The sequence below is a fragment of the Sebastes umbrosus genome, chromosome 18, assembly GCF_015220745.1.
Source record: "Sebastes umbrosus isolate fSebUmb1 chromosome 18, fSebUmb1.pri, whole genome shotgun sequence".
NCBI lineage: Eukaryota > Metazoa > Chordata > Actinopteri > Perciformes > Sebastidae > Sebastes > Sebastes umbrosus.
Window position 1 is genome coordinate 15,763,959 of NC_051286.1, and position 12,504 is coordinate 15,776,462.

The 12,504-nt window shown below is 39.3% G+C and overlaps 1 protein-coding gene and 1 long non-coding RNA gene across 2 annotated transcripts in view; one reads left to right on the forward strand and one right to left on the reverse strand.

Moving 5' to 3' along the window:
* Nucleotides 1–1,243, reverse strand: part of si:ch73-217b7.1 (ensconsin) — a 31,039-nt gene extending 29,796 nt beyond the window's left edge. Inside the window, exon 1 of the mRNA XM_037750876.1 lies at nt 1,061–1,243. Coding sequence (XP_037606804.1) covers nt 1,061–1,106 — 46 coding nt within the window. The 5' untranslated portion in view covers nt 1,107–1,243. The remainder of the gene's footprint in view (nt 1–1,060) is intronic.
* On the forward strand, nt 706–5,023 carry LOC119477056. Its single transcript, XR_005204165.1, has 3 exons — nt 706–774; nt 1,047–1,249; nt 4,890–5,023. It is a non-coding gene; the product is annotated as an uncharacterized LOC119477056 (long non-coding RNA).
* The last annotated feature ends 7,481 nt before the right edge of the window (nt 5,024–12,504 follow it).

Sequence of the window (12,504 nt, forward strand, 5' to 3'; positions counted from 1 at the left end):
ACTACCATTTCCTACTAATTATACTACTATTTCTACTACTATTTCCTATTATTTCGACTACTAGTTCTACTACTACTTCTACTACTACTACTATTTCTACTACTACTATTTCTACTACTACTATTTCTACTATTTATACTACCATTTCCTACTAATTATACTACTATTTCTACTACTATTTCCTACTATTTATACTACTATTTCCTATTATTTCGACTACTAGTTCTACTACTACTTCTACTTCTATTACTACTACTATTTCTACTACTACTATTTATACTATTTATACTACTATTTCTTACTATTTATACTACTATTTATACTACTATTTATACTACTATTTCCTACTATTTATACTACTATTTATACTACTATTTCCTACTATTTACTACTATTTATACTACTATTTCCTACTATTTATACTACTATTTCCTACTATTTATACTACTATTTATACTACTATTTCCTACTATTTATACTACTATTTCCTACTATTTATACTATTTATACTATTTATACTACTATTTCCTACTATTTATACTACTATTTCCTATTATTTCGACTACTAGTTCTACTACTACTTCTATTACTACTACTATTTCTACTACTACTATTTCTACTATTTATACTACTATTTCCTATTATTTCTAGTACTATTTCTAGTATTATTTCTAGTACTATTTCGACGAGTTGACAAAATGTCAGCAACAGGTGTCTTGACAGCAGCAGAAAAGGAGCTCGACATGTCTTTCAACAACGACAACAACAACAAAGGTAAAACTTTAAAAACGTGTGTAACTTTAGAGAACAGGTCGTGTTTAATAATAATAAACGTTAAGCAACCGGTTGGGTGAGTCGGTGTGATAGTTAATCCCTCTCCCGTGACCAACCACCGGCTCTTGAGTCTCTCTCTCTCTCTGTGTGACATTTCAGCCTTCAAACAGCGACTAAAACAACCTCATTAGAGCAGGGCTTCACACTTTAAATAACAGCTCGTTTCTTTATAATGAAAAAGTGTGTTAAAGTGAACTTTTCCTGTGTGTCAGCAGTAGGAACTCACCTTGGGACTCGGGAGGAGATGCGTCGCTGCCATCCTGGTCCGCCATTTCTCCTGACGTCACCACAGCTGAGAGGGATCAGCTGCAGGAGGAACCGGAGAGAGGACCGGAGAGAGGGACCTGCTACCGGGCAATGATCCGAGACTAGGCCGGGCAACCTCCCACTAGGCCGGGCACCCTCCCACGGACAGGTGGGGGGACGACACACCTAGTCACACACCATAACAGTAACAAATAAACTTATAATAGTGTGTTAACAGCACATACCTGGTGCAGAAGCAACTTTTCACACACTATTAGTCTCAATCATTCACACATGGGCTTCATTCTGGGCCTTAAATGCACCTTATAATAAGCCTCACCTGTTATAAAGAAATGTAAAATTGGGCTAATCACAGTCACACACCTAACAGTAAAATATGAATGAATGAAAGACTTTATTTCAAACATAAAAATAAATAAAAACAGACACAAAATCAAGAGTAATAGTGTCCTAAAAGGAATAGGTAGAAGTAAAAGTTATATTTCCCTACCCTAGGGGTCAACAACCTTTACTATCAAAAGAGCCATTTTAGGCAAAAAAATAAATAACTGCCCTATTTTATGCCTTAAATTACCATTTTGCTTTAACTTTTCCCCTTTTATATACTTTATGAGCATTGTTGAAGGAACCTGTTGGCAGTGCCTTTAAGCACACTATGTTCACATTTAAATATCTGGCAATCGTTTAATCCCTAGTACATGTTCTGACATCCAGGGTAATACTGTGTATTATGAGTCAAAAATTAAAAGGCAAAATGTTCATTTTCTTTGCTTATATGATGTAAGAAAAGGGAGGAAAATAGGACTGACTGATAAAATAGCTATATGAAGTATTAATGTGTGGGTTACATTGAAAGCAATTGTATCCTGTGGTGAACACCGGCTATTATAGCCTCAAAATGTGCATAAACACAAGGAACATGTGTTCTTATGTGTTGTTTTTCTGTTTTAGGTGTAATTTAATTTAAAACATTAAATAAAAGAATATGTTTTAAACTTGTATCTTTTGAAAACCCTATAGGTAAAAGACTGTGGAATATTTTCAATTAGCATAAAATTGCTGTTAGGATTTGCAGGCAAAGTTGAATTTTAGAGTTTGTGTTAGGCTTAATTAATGGATTTTTGTTTAGCTCGCCCATTCCATTTGTTGTATGAACACAATGCTTTTTTAAAATTCAATTTTCCTCTTAAATTATAACCCCCTTCCCTGTCACAAAACATTTTTTGAATATTACCTAGAAGTGAATTATGTCTTGCTTTGAACATAATTATTGCGGTTTTAAATTTGACTATAATACATAATATAATAAACTTATAATAGTGTGTTAACACCACATATTTAGGGCGGAAGCAACTTTTCACTCACTATTAGTCTCAATCATTCACACATGGGCTTCATTCTGGGCATTAAATGCACCTTATAAAACAATAAGCCTCACCTGTTATAAAGAAATGTAAAGTTGGGCTAATCTATGTCTGAATATTGTTAATTGATTGCTTGAAAAAGGAGTGCTTGATAAACTTGAGATGGGGCAAGGTGTACAAGTGAAACTACATGGTCTGAAGTATTATGCTGACATCTACTGGCAATGTGTGTATATCAATAGCCTAGGACAGGGGTCAGCAACCTGCGGCTCAGGAGCCACATGACGCTCTTTAGCCCCTCTCCAGAGGCTCCCTGTGGATTTTTAAAGATGGAAATGAATAACAGTTTTTTGTTTACATTTTCCTTTTTATTTATCATTGTTGTAGGTCTATGGTACGACGAAGTATTAGGGCCACATTGAGGAAAAAAAACTTACATCATATAAGCAAAGAAAATGAATATTTTGCCTATCAAATTTTGACTCATAATACACAGTACTACCCTGGATGTCAGAACATGTACCAGATATTTAAATGTGAACATAGTGTGCCTAAAGGCACCTCACACCCTCACAGGTGTTTTCAATAACTGGCTAATTAGACCTCAAGTCAGGTAGAAGTTGGGTGGAGCACAGGTGTTACTAATAACATATTAATGTTATTAGTAACACCTGGTATTACCCTGCAATGACATGTCAAGATCGCTGCAGTGAAAAGGGCCTATACCAGGACCAAAGAACATATATTGCCAAGAATTGAAAGTCAATTGGTGCCTTCAAATGGGGTTGTGTTTACCTCTAAGTGTTAAGTTTCTGAAAGCTCAGAGTTCATGAGTTGTGATGTGTGTGATGGAATTTTCCATCAATTCCTCTCTTCTTGGTCGGGAGGTCAGAGTGTCCCTCTGTTGACATTATTGGGTTGGAGTCCTGTCTAGGGGAGCCACCGTTATCTGTACAGCTGTGTCTGTAGTAGGGACCGTAGAGCCAGTCGCGGTGGCAACCAGGGTCAGAGATGCCAGAGGAATGGGAGTAAGTCAAAACATGATAAGGATAAAACACTGAGCACCAGGGAGGAAGGGCAGAGTTGTGAGGCCTTCATGCAGAGAGCACCTCAATGGTGGAGACCTGACAATTGCACCTTGATCAAGCTTCAATAAACCTTCTGTGTAAGACATCACAAACTTACGCTTACGCCATTTTGGACTGAAAGCGACTCCCGGATGCCAGTAAAACATCTGCCTAAAAGTGCTGTACAAAAGTAAAACAAAATTATTTGTATTGTATTTTCATATTCTACAGAAATGGCCTGTGTTAAACAATAAACATTATAAGTGTTTTCAGTCCAAAATGTCAGCAGCGACTGTTGTCAAAAAAACACCGGAGTTTCGTCTCTTTGCTTCTATACTCTTTGCATACTATACTCTTCTACATGGAATTCAGCCATCATTACTTATTTACACACGTGCTTTTCCTGCTGTGACCTATCAGAACATTGTTCATGAAAAAGGCCTTTAATAACGGTATAAATAGTCCCAACATGAGAGTGAGGAAGCTGTCAATCAAGCACGGTCTAATCAGGCAATATAAGTGACAACACCTGGCAGTATGTATGTATGGTTGTGTAGCACATTATCTTATCTTATTTCCCAGTACTAAAGATAAAGTTGTGCTCTGTTACAGCTTTATCCTGACAAATAGGATTATGTGAAGTAATAGCTGTCAACCTGTTTTTGTGTCTATGCATTGTTTCTGGTGATCCAATGGGTTTTTAAAAGTATTACTCAGCCTTTTTTAACCCTAAAAGGAACATTTCATCTTTCAGTTTGTATGAAAAATTCTAAATCACCAAATTTGACAATACATGGTTTTCACTGGACAGCGATTTAGAACAATTTTATGGTAGTAGCCAGAGGTTTTGAACAGGCAAACCATTCACTGTATTACTATTGTCCCATATGACCAGCAGAGGGAGCCCTCTTCTTACATTAAAAATGTTTGACTCATCAAAACTACACTCAATCTCTTTATAGGGTTTCAATACATTTCTCATTAGGTTTCATTGATACATCAATTAGATGTTTAAATCACAAGATCCAGCTAATTGCAGAGCTATTAAAAATTAATGAAGTATTGTTTAATGCCCGGAATATTTATGCATGAGTAGCAGTAGCTTTGATTTATCCATGATGTACCCCAGATTTATGGTGTTTGTCAAAAATGTCAATGAATAACACAGTGCATAGACATATATAAAAGGTGGTTTCACCTCACAGTTAACAAAAGAAGCATTTCAATAAGACAAAATGAGCAATGAGACGAATATAAAGCAGACCGCAGTTATTTCAACTAGTGATATTTGAGCAAGGATTTGCTGTTCCTGGCTGGATGTATGCTAATCTCCGTTCATATCGCTGCTATTTGCCAGACTGTGCAGGTTTACCCCCCCCTCTGGACCCCCGGTAAAATGGCTACTGATTGGTGCAGGGACAACTGAAACCATGGCAACCAGCTGTTTGGCAATTCCTCTGATGGAGGAGGTGGAGGGAGGAGATACTGGCCTGGAAGGTATATACTCACACACTGACAGATAGACAGACAAACACACACTTCTGGGCATCTCTGTGGTGATGGAGAGGATGGGAAAATGCTGATTGCAAACAGGGAACTTCACTTACTCATATTTGCTTATTAACTCAAGGTTTAACCCAAGCCCCTTATTTCCCTACTTATTTTCCCAGACAAAACCCCTCTAGACAAAGAAACCCCCTGCTACTCCTCTTTAGTGATCAGCATCTGTTTTTCATGTTTTCGTTTGCTGCTTGTGTCCGAAGCCGAGAGGGTTAGTCATGGGGGTGCAGGGTTCAGTCAGTAGGTGGTGGTTAAGCCTCGAGTGACGTTCAGGGTCACATGTGCACGATGAAAGCCTCCCCAAACTGTCTGTAATTGGTTCCCATGGGAGAGGGATCTTGAGATTCTCCCTACACAGAAATCAATCCGCACAATGAAAAGAATGTACACACTGAGTCTCTGCATGGCATCGAGTATTTACCTGCTGATCTGAAGTGAGGGAAGACACAAAGGTTTTTGTGTGTTTGCTTGACCTAAATGTCTACAAGATTCAAAGGGGAATGGAAGTCAGACGTTTCCACTTTGTAGACCTCCGGTTGATTAAAGCTCAGGGCTCTTCATGCTGAGGAATAAGCAGATCGAGGAACTGATTGGTTTTGAGGACAAGCGGCCTCTTATTTGCTCCTCGCTGATTTTATTTGGATTAATTTGTGTACTTTGTGTGTGTGGGCTTGCACGGGACCCACAGCATGGGCCAGCAAACATCAGAGTGGAGATCAGATAAGTTTCTAGATTATGCAGACTGGTTTAATGAGCAAGATCAACAACCCAGGGACAAACTGCATATTTTTATATTTAGAGAGATGAGGCATTAAAGCCTCTTAAAACACTTTCTATATAACGTTGAATATCCAAATAAGCGACAATCAAAGTTTAAGATTGGGAAAAATGATCTTTAATGTTTTTTATTCAAGAGTTTAAAGAGGACCTATTATGCTTTTGTGCTTTTTCCCTTTCCTTTAGTGTGTTATATACCGGTAGTTTGTTTTGTGCATGTAATAGGTCTGCATAGTTAATAAGCCGCCCAAAGTCCACGCCAAAGGGAGTTACTCTCTCCCACAGAAACACTGCTCCTGAACTGTCTGGAACATCTTGCTTGAAGTCCCGCCTTTTCTTCCGTAACGTGGTGATGTCACAAAGTAACACATTTGCATAATACCTGCCTAGCGGCTACTTTGGCACGCCCTCAAACAAAGGTAGTTAGAGCACAGCCTGAGCGGAGTCCGAAGAGTTTGGTTCAGTTGACCAATCACAACAGAGTGGGCCACCTGACCAATCAGAACAGACTGGGCTTTTCAGGAGCTCAAACAGAGCTTTTCAGACAGAGGGTGAAAAGCGGTGCTGCAGCACAGGCGGTATGAGAAAAATAATTTTTTTTTTTTTTTAACATTAAAGCATGTAAACATGTTCTAGTAAAAAACACAAATACATGAATACTCCTGAAAATGAGCATAATAGGTCCTCTTTAATATTCAAAAACTTCATTAGGACCGTGTAGTTGTGGTTTGATTAGTCAGAATTGGTAAAAAAAAAAAACTTAAAGCCTGATTGGTGCGCAGAAGAACACAAATCCCTAATGTAAAATTACCAAAATTATTTGGCAGGAAATGTGTTCATGTTGGAACACATCACTCATAGTAAGAAGCTAATTGAAAGAATGTGTTTTTAGCGCCTTTAAAGTCTGCCCTAAATTAGAGGAGAATATGGGAAAAAAACAAAATCATTATTGGTATTACCACCATTAGAAACTTAGATGAAAAAATCTGTTTGTTTTTTTAAAAGTGAGAATGGCACATCTTTGAATCTTGAGTGTCATGTAAAATTATTTTTTTATTTGTATTTACATTCTGTACTAGGTAAATTATTGCAATATTTCAACAACAATTGAATGCAGCATAGCAGCTAATTATGTGGTGCTGAAGAGGTGTAGAAAATGTAGGAGATAATGAGGTAAACAATGCATAGGCTGCAAAAATTCATTGCAAACCAGCATGCATAGACATGCCGCTGTGTTGACGATAGTAACACATCGCCACCTACAAAAAACACCCATCTCGTCAACAGGAAATACAAATAAACAGATGTAGTGGTGACATCACTTTAGCGAGGGATATTCACAGTTTAGCTTCAAATTTCCATGACTCCCATGATCTTTTTCTTGCATATAGTGCCTCACAAATGGAGAATGTGCTTGATTTTTCATTCATTCAGTTTTGCAGATGTTCTCATTATGTTAAAATCTCACGTACTCTGGTAATTAATAATGAAGCACATTGCTATGCAGGTTTGTCCTCTGGTAACCCGAACAGTGCTGCCTTTTCATAGCCGAGACAAAAGGACATGATTAACTATTAATTGTTATTGCCATGATTGCACCACACACTACTTTTTTCACTCCTGTCTTTTTTCACCGTTATCACTTTTCCTTTGAGTCTGACCCGAAATGCCTCTTTGTCTGTGTCGCTACATTTGCCTCAGTCGCCCTGTCTCTCTATCCTCATGTTACCTTTCAAGCAGCAGACAGACAGGACCGCCTCTCCATAGCAACACATCCCTCATGATATTGCTTTGAAAACTGAGACCGGTTTCTTAAACCTCGCTGTTAATATTCCTCATCACATTTACAAAACAAAGGAAACCAGCAAATCGGAAGATTCAGGATGCTTTAACTTGCCCCAGGAATATCATTCTGTGGTTTGTTATTGGTCATTTCAGGTCAGGCTTTTTATCTTTTTATGAAATAATTATTTTGGATGGATCAAATAAGACCATGTCTGTGTCGTCTTGGTAGCATAATAGCCTCTTTAATGATCTGTCTCTACATAATTCACTAGAAACAGATGGCATAATAGAGAATGATCTGAACTCACCCCCTGCAGATAGACAGATCCCCCACTAGGACTCCCCCCATGTTGTCTAAATAGACTTGACCTGCCTTACCCACACACACACACACACACACACACACTCAGCTGCACAGTGCATGCTGTATCTAGGTATGAGACCCTTTTTCAGCGGACCAATCTCATCCCTCTGCATATGCACTGAAAGGGCCAATCACAAGAAAGACAAACAAAAACAAGCAGTTCATCCACAAACAGGCCAGCAGACATATGGCTATGTGACCCGAGTAAATAGTGCTATTAATTCTAAATCCCTGCTATTAATCCCTCGGGTGGTTGCGGTGGTATTGTCTACACTGCAGTGTTTATAGCAGCAGTGTTTACTGACATCCAGGCATTTATTGTGTTGGGTAGGCTTAGCGGGCTGCTGAACTATAAAGCTTTACGTACACTACACAACATCTAGGCTCTTTATGCATCCCTGTTGGATATTGTCTACCACCTGTCTATTCTAGTGATTTGGGATAATAAAAAAAAAGTACATTTACGCAAAATTCTGTACAAGTACAATTTTGAGGTACTTGAGTTTACTACTCTACTACAATTCAGATTGAAATATTGTACTCTTGTAACTCTCTCTTATGACCCTTTGGAGGGGGACTAAACTGGACTAACATACCTAACTGTAGACCTAGATAAAGTACTTAAAGGAACAGTGTGTAACATTTAGGGGGATATTGGCAGAATATAATCTTGATAAGTATATTTTTTTTAGTGTATAATTGCCTGACAATAAGAATTGTTGTGTTTTTCGTTACCTTAGGATGAGCATGTTTATATCTACATAGGGAGCGGGTCCTCTTCACAGAGTCCGCCATGTTTCTACAGTGGCCCAGAAAGGACAAACCAAACACTGGCTCTAGATAGGCTCAACCACACTGCTAGATGCCACCAAATCCTACACACTTCACCTTTTAAAACTAGTTCCAGCTCAACCAGCATTATGCTTTGGTGCATCAGCATTTGCAATCTAGTATGTAGTAATATATAAGTCACACGGGACATTTTTCTGCAGAACAAATACTTTTACTTTCATACTAGTACATTCATACTAGGGCTGTCAATTGATTAAAATATTGAATCACAATTAATTTCACATTTTTATCAGTTCAAAATGTACCTTAAAGGGAGTATTTAATGCTAAGCAAGTCCTGAATGCCTTTATATGATGGATACCTTGAAGGAATTGTGAATTGATTGTGTTCTTTACTACTTACACTGCTCTGAATGTCTTTATTGGGCTGTAAGGCCAACTACAAGAAGAAGTGCACCTGTAATTGGATTTCAGCCAACATGTCTGTCAGTGGTTGTGTCTTTTAATAGGGCTGTCAATCAATTGAAATATCTAATTGTGATTAATCACATGATTGTCCATAGTTAATCACAATTAATCACATTAATTGCACATTTTTAATCTGTTCAAAATGTACCTTAAAGGGAGATTTGTCAGAGATTTATTTAATACTCGTATCAACATGCGGTGGGCAAATATGCTTGCTTTATGCAAATGTATGTCTATATCCATTATTTGAAATCAATTAACAACACAAAACAATGACAAATATTGTCCGGAAACTCTCACAGGTACTGCATTTAGCAAAAAAAAAGTTAAAATCATAACATGGCAAACTGCAGCCCAACAGGCAACAACAGCTGTCAGTATGTCAGTGTGCTGACTTGACTATGACTTGCCCCAAACTGCATGTGATTATCATAAAGTGGGCATGTCTGTAAAGGGGAGACTCGTGGGTACCCATAGAACCCATTTTCATTCACATATCTTTAGGTCATAGATCAAGGGACCCCTTCGAAAATGGCCATGCCAGTTTTTCCTCGCCAAAATTTAGAGTAAGTTTAGAGCATTATTCAACCTTCCTTCTCAACAAGCTAGTATGACATGGTTGTTTTTTTCTAGTTTCATGATGCCAGTATCTCCGCTCTAGTTTTAAAACTGAGCCCGCTACAATCTCCGAAATATTGACAGCAGCCCATTGGATTTTTAAGAGGTTAATTCAAAATCTTAAATTGCGTTAATGCGTTAAAGAAATTAGTGGCGTTAAAACTAATTTGCGTTGATGCGTCATTATCGCGTTTACTTTGACAGCCCTAATTCACACTAGTGCTTTCATTTCCCCTGTCCAATCCATTATCTACTACTTGCCATGGCAGTAGTAACTGAGGTAAATATTAGTAGAAAGGCTTTGAACATCTCACCAAAACTGCTTCAGACAGCTGCGCTAAAGAAATTCCCACTCATTCACTCAAAATCTGCTGTGTGTGTGTTGGCCTCCAGCTGTAGTAGTAGTAGCAGCAGTAACGGTAGAAATGGTCAATGTTGGCAAAAAAAGCCTGTGTGATTTTGTACACACACCTACCTCTTTTTATGCTTGAAGAGCAAGAGTTGTAACATTCATGTCTGGAGCGCTGGGAAATTGAATGGGCTCAGCGTAGTGAAATTAAATAGATTTCCCAAAAGGTGCACAGCAGGTTTTGCCACACACACACACACATATGCAAGCTGTGTAAGTGGAACACGTGCATGTGTGTTATATAGTATTTATAGAGTCGAGAAAGGAGGTTGTTTCCAGGGATTCGGTTGTACTTAAGTAAAATCAAATATTCAATAGGTGTCAAAAATCTTGCTGGAAATTACTCAATTTGGCATAGCTTTCATGTGGCCCACTTCACAATGCACTTTATTTGTTTCTAGTAATGCTCCTTTCATACTAGATCACATGCAGGTTACAATAGGGATGGTAGGGAGCGACTCCTCCTTACCCACAATGTAGCAGGTCTAGTGTGCAGGGTATACACAGCTCTGTGTCATTTAGGTGACAGAAGAATTCACTTCTCTTTCTCTCTGTCTGGGTTATAAGTGATGCTGTATGGCTGAATCGCCTGTCATGTAAATGAATGAGCAGGCTTATAACAGCGTGACACGTCAGCACAGCATTTGTCTGATGCTGCAGTTGGGTTCCACAGCGGTGGAGACGAGATGGGATCTATCTTCCAGCAGAAGGGAACTGGGGCGGTGGGGGGAGACGCTGCTGGTGTCAAACCTATCTCTCATCTCTCTCTTTACCGCCCCGGTCATATACAGTGTCTGTCTGTCTTTTTTTTTTATTCTCAATCTGCTCCCCTCCCTTCTCTCCCTTTCTGCCTCTCTGAAGTATTGGCATGATGGATCACTGCATCCACAAGGGAAAGGGGGGAAAATATAGTGAAGGAGTGGAGGAGAGTAAGGGGGGAGGCGGATGGGATGAAGAGAGAGAACGACAAAATGAGGAGGGGGATGGGAAGACATAAAATTTACAGTAGGGTCTGCTGGGCTATTTCACATTAGATGTGATGTATTTCTATTGTATTCCTTGAACATTTACAGTGGCTTCAACTGCATATAACGGCTCATAAAAATGTCACTTGCCAATCTGATTTCATACATCCATACAATGTCCTTTCTTCTGTCAAGCAACTGTCTCCATTCAAATCCATTTTAATAGTCTGACACACCATGACCGACATCGACTCGAGGGCTGGTGCTGGTGTGAGATTTGCTGGTGTGCAGCCAGCTGACTGAACCGGGCACGCTGGATGTCGATGGGGGGATGCTCCCGTCCTTAACCATTCTCCTCACATTCACCTTGCAGTTCCAATTATTCAAGACAGCGTGCACGAGCGCTCCCTGCCAGCCAGCCCCAGCTGTGAAAAGTGGGTCATGGAATTTAAAGGCACACGCAGCCTTGTTGCTCTGCACAGTCGCTGGCTGGCGCTGGCACCGGCTTCGGCTTTCTGTTCCTCCCAACATGCAGTATGTGTGCGTGTGCAATTCTGTTTCCCGCAGTGAAATCCGCGAGGCTGTTTGGGAATGTGTGTCAGTGAATCAGAAGACATCCATTATCACGTTCTCTGCGGGAATAAAAGCTGCGGCATGTTCACCAAGGGTGTTTCTTTCTCTGTTTGTCTCCTCTCTAAATTTGGCCTACATTCTTCCACATGACTTCCCTTTAGAAATAAAAATATATGAGTGTCGATTTGCAGCGAAATTGACTCGTTCCCTCACAGATCGCTCATGCAACGATCATGCAACTTAAAGTTTCATTGTGATTATTCTTTCTTAGCACCCTCTTAAATGTGAAACTTTCTACCTAGCAACAGTGTACAGTAGGCCAGTCCATATGGGGCTAGACATGTTGCAGAGAAAGGCTACTCATGCGCACATTGAGCAATAATGTCATACCCTGATGAGCTCTTTACAGAATCAGACAGGGCTGGCCTACTAAACTACTGCCACATTGTGTGGCACTGAGCAGGAGGAGCACATTGGCAACCACGATGCTCTAATATGTCCCTTGGCTTGTGCAGAAACCATGCAGAGACACAGACATGTGAAAGCACACACACCAAGGACCACTAGCTTAGCATAAAAACAGAGGGAAACAGAAACTTGTAATTTTTACATTTTTACAAATCAAACAAACAAGATATAATGTATTAAAGGTGCAGCGTGTA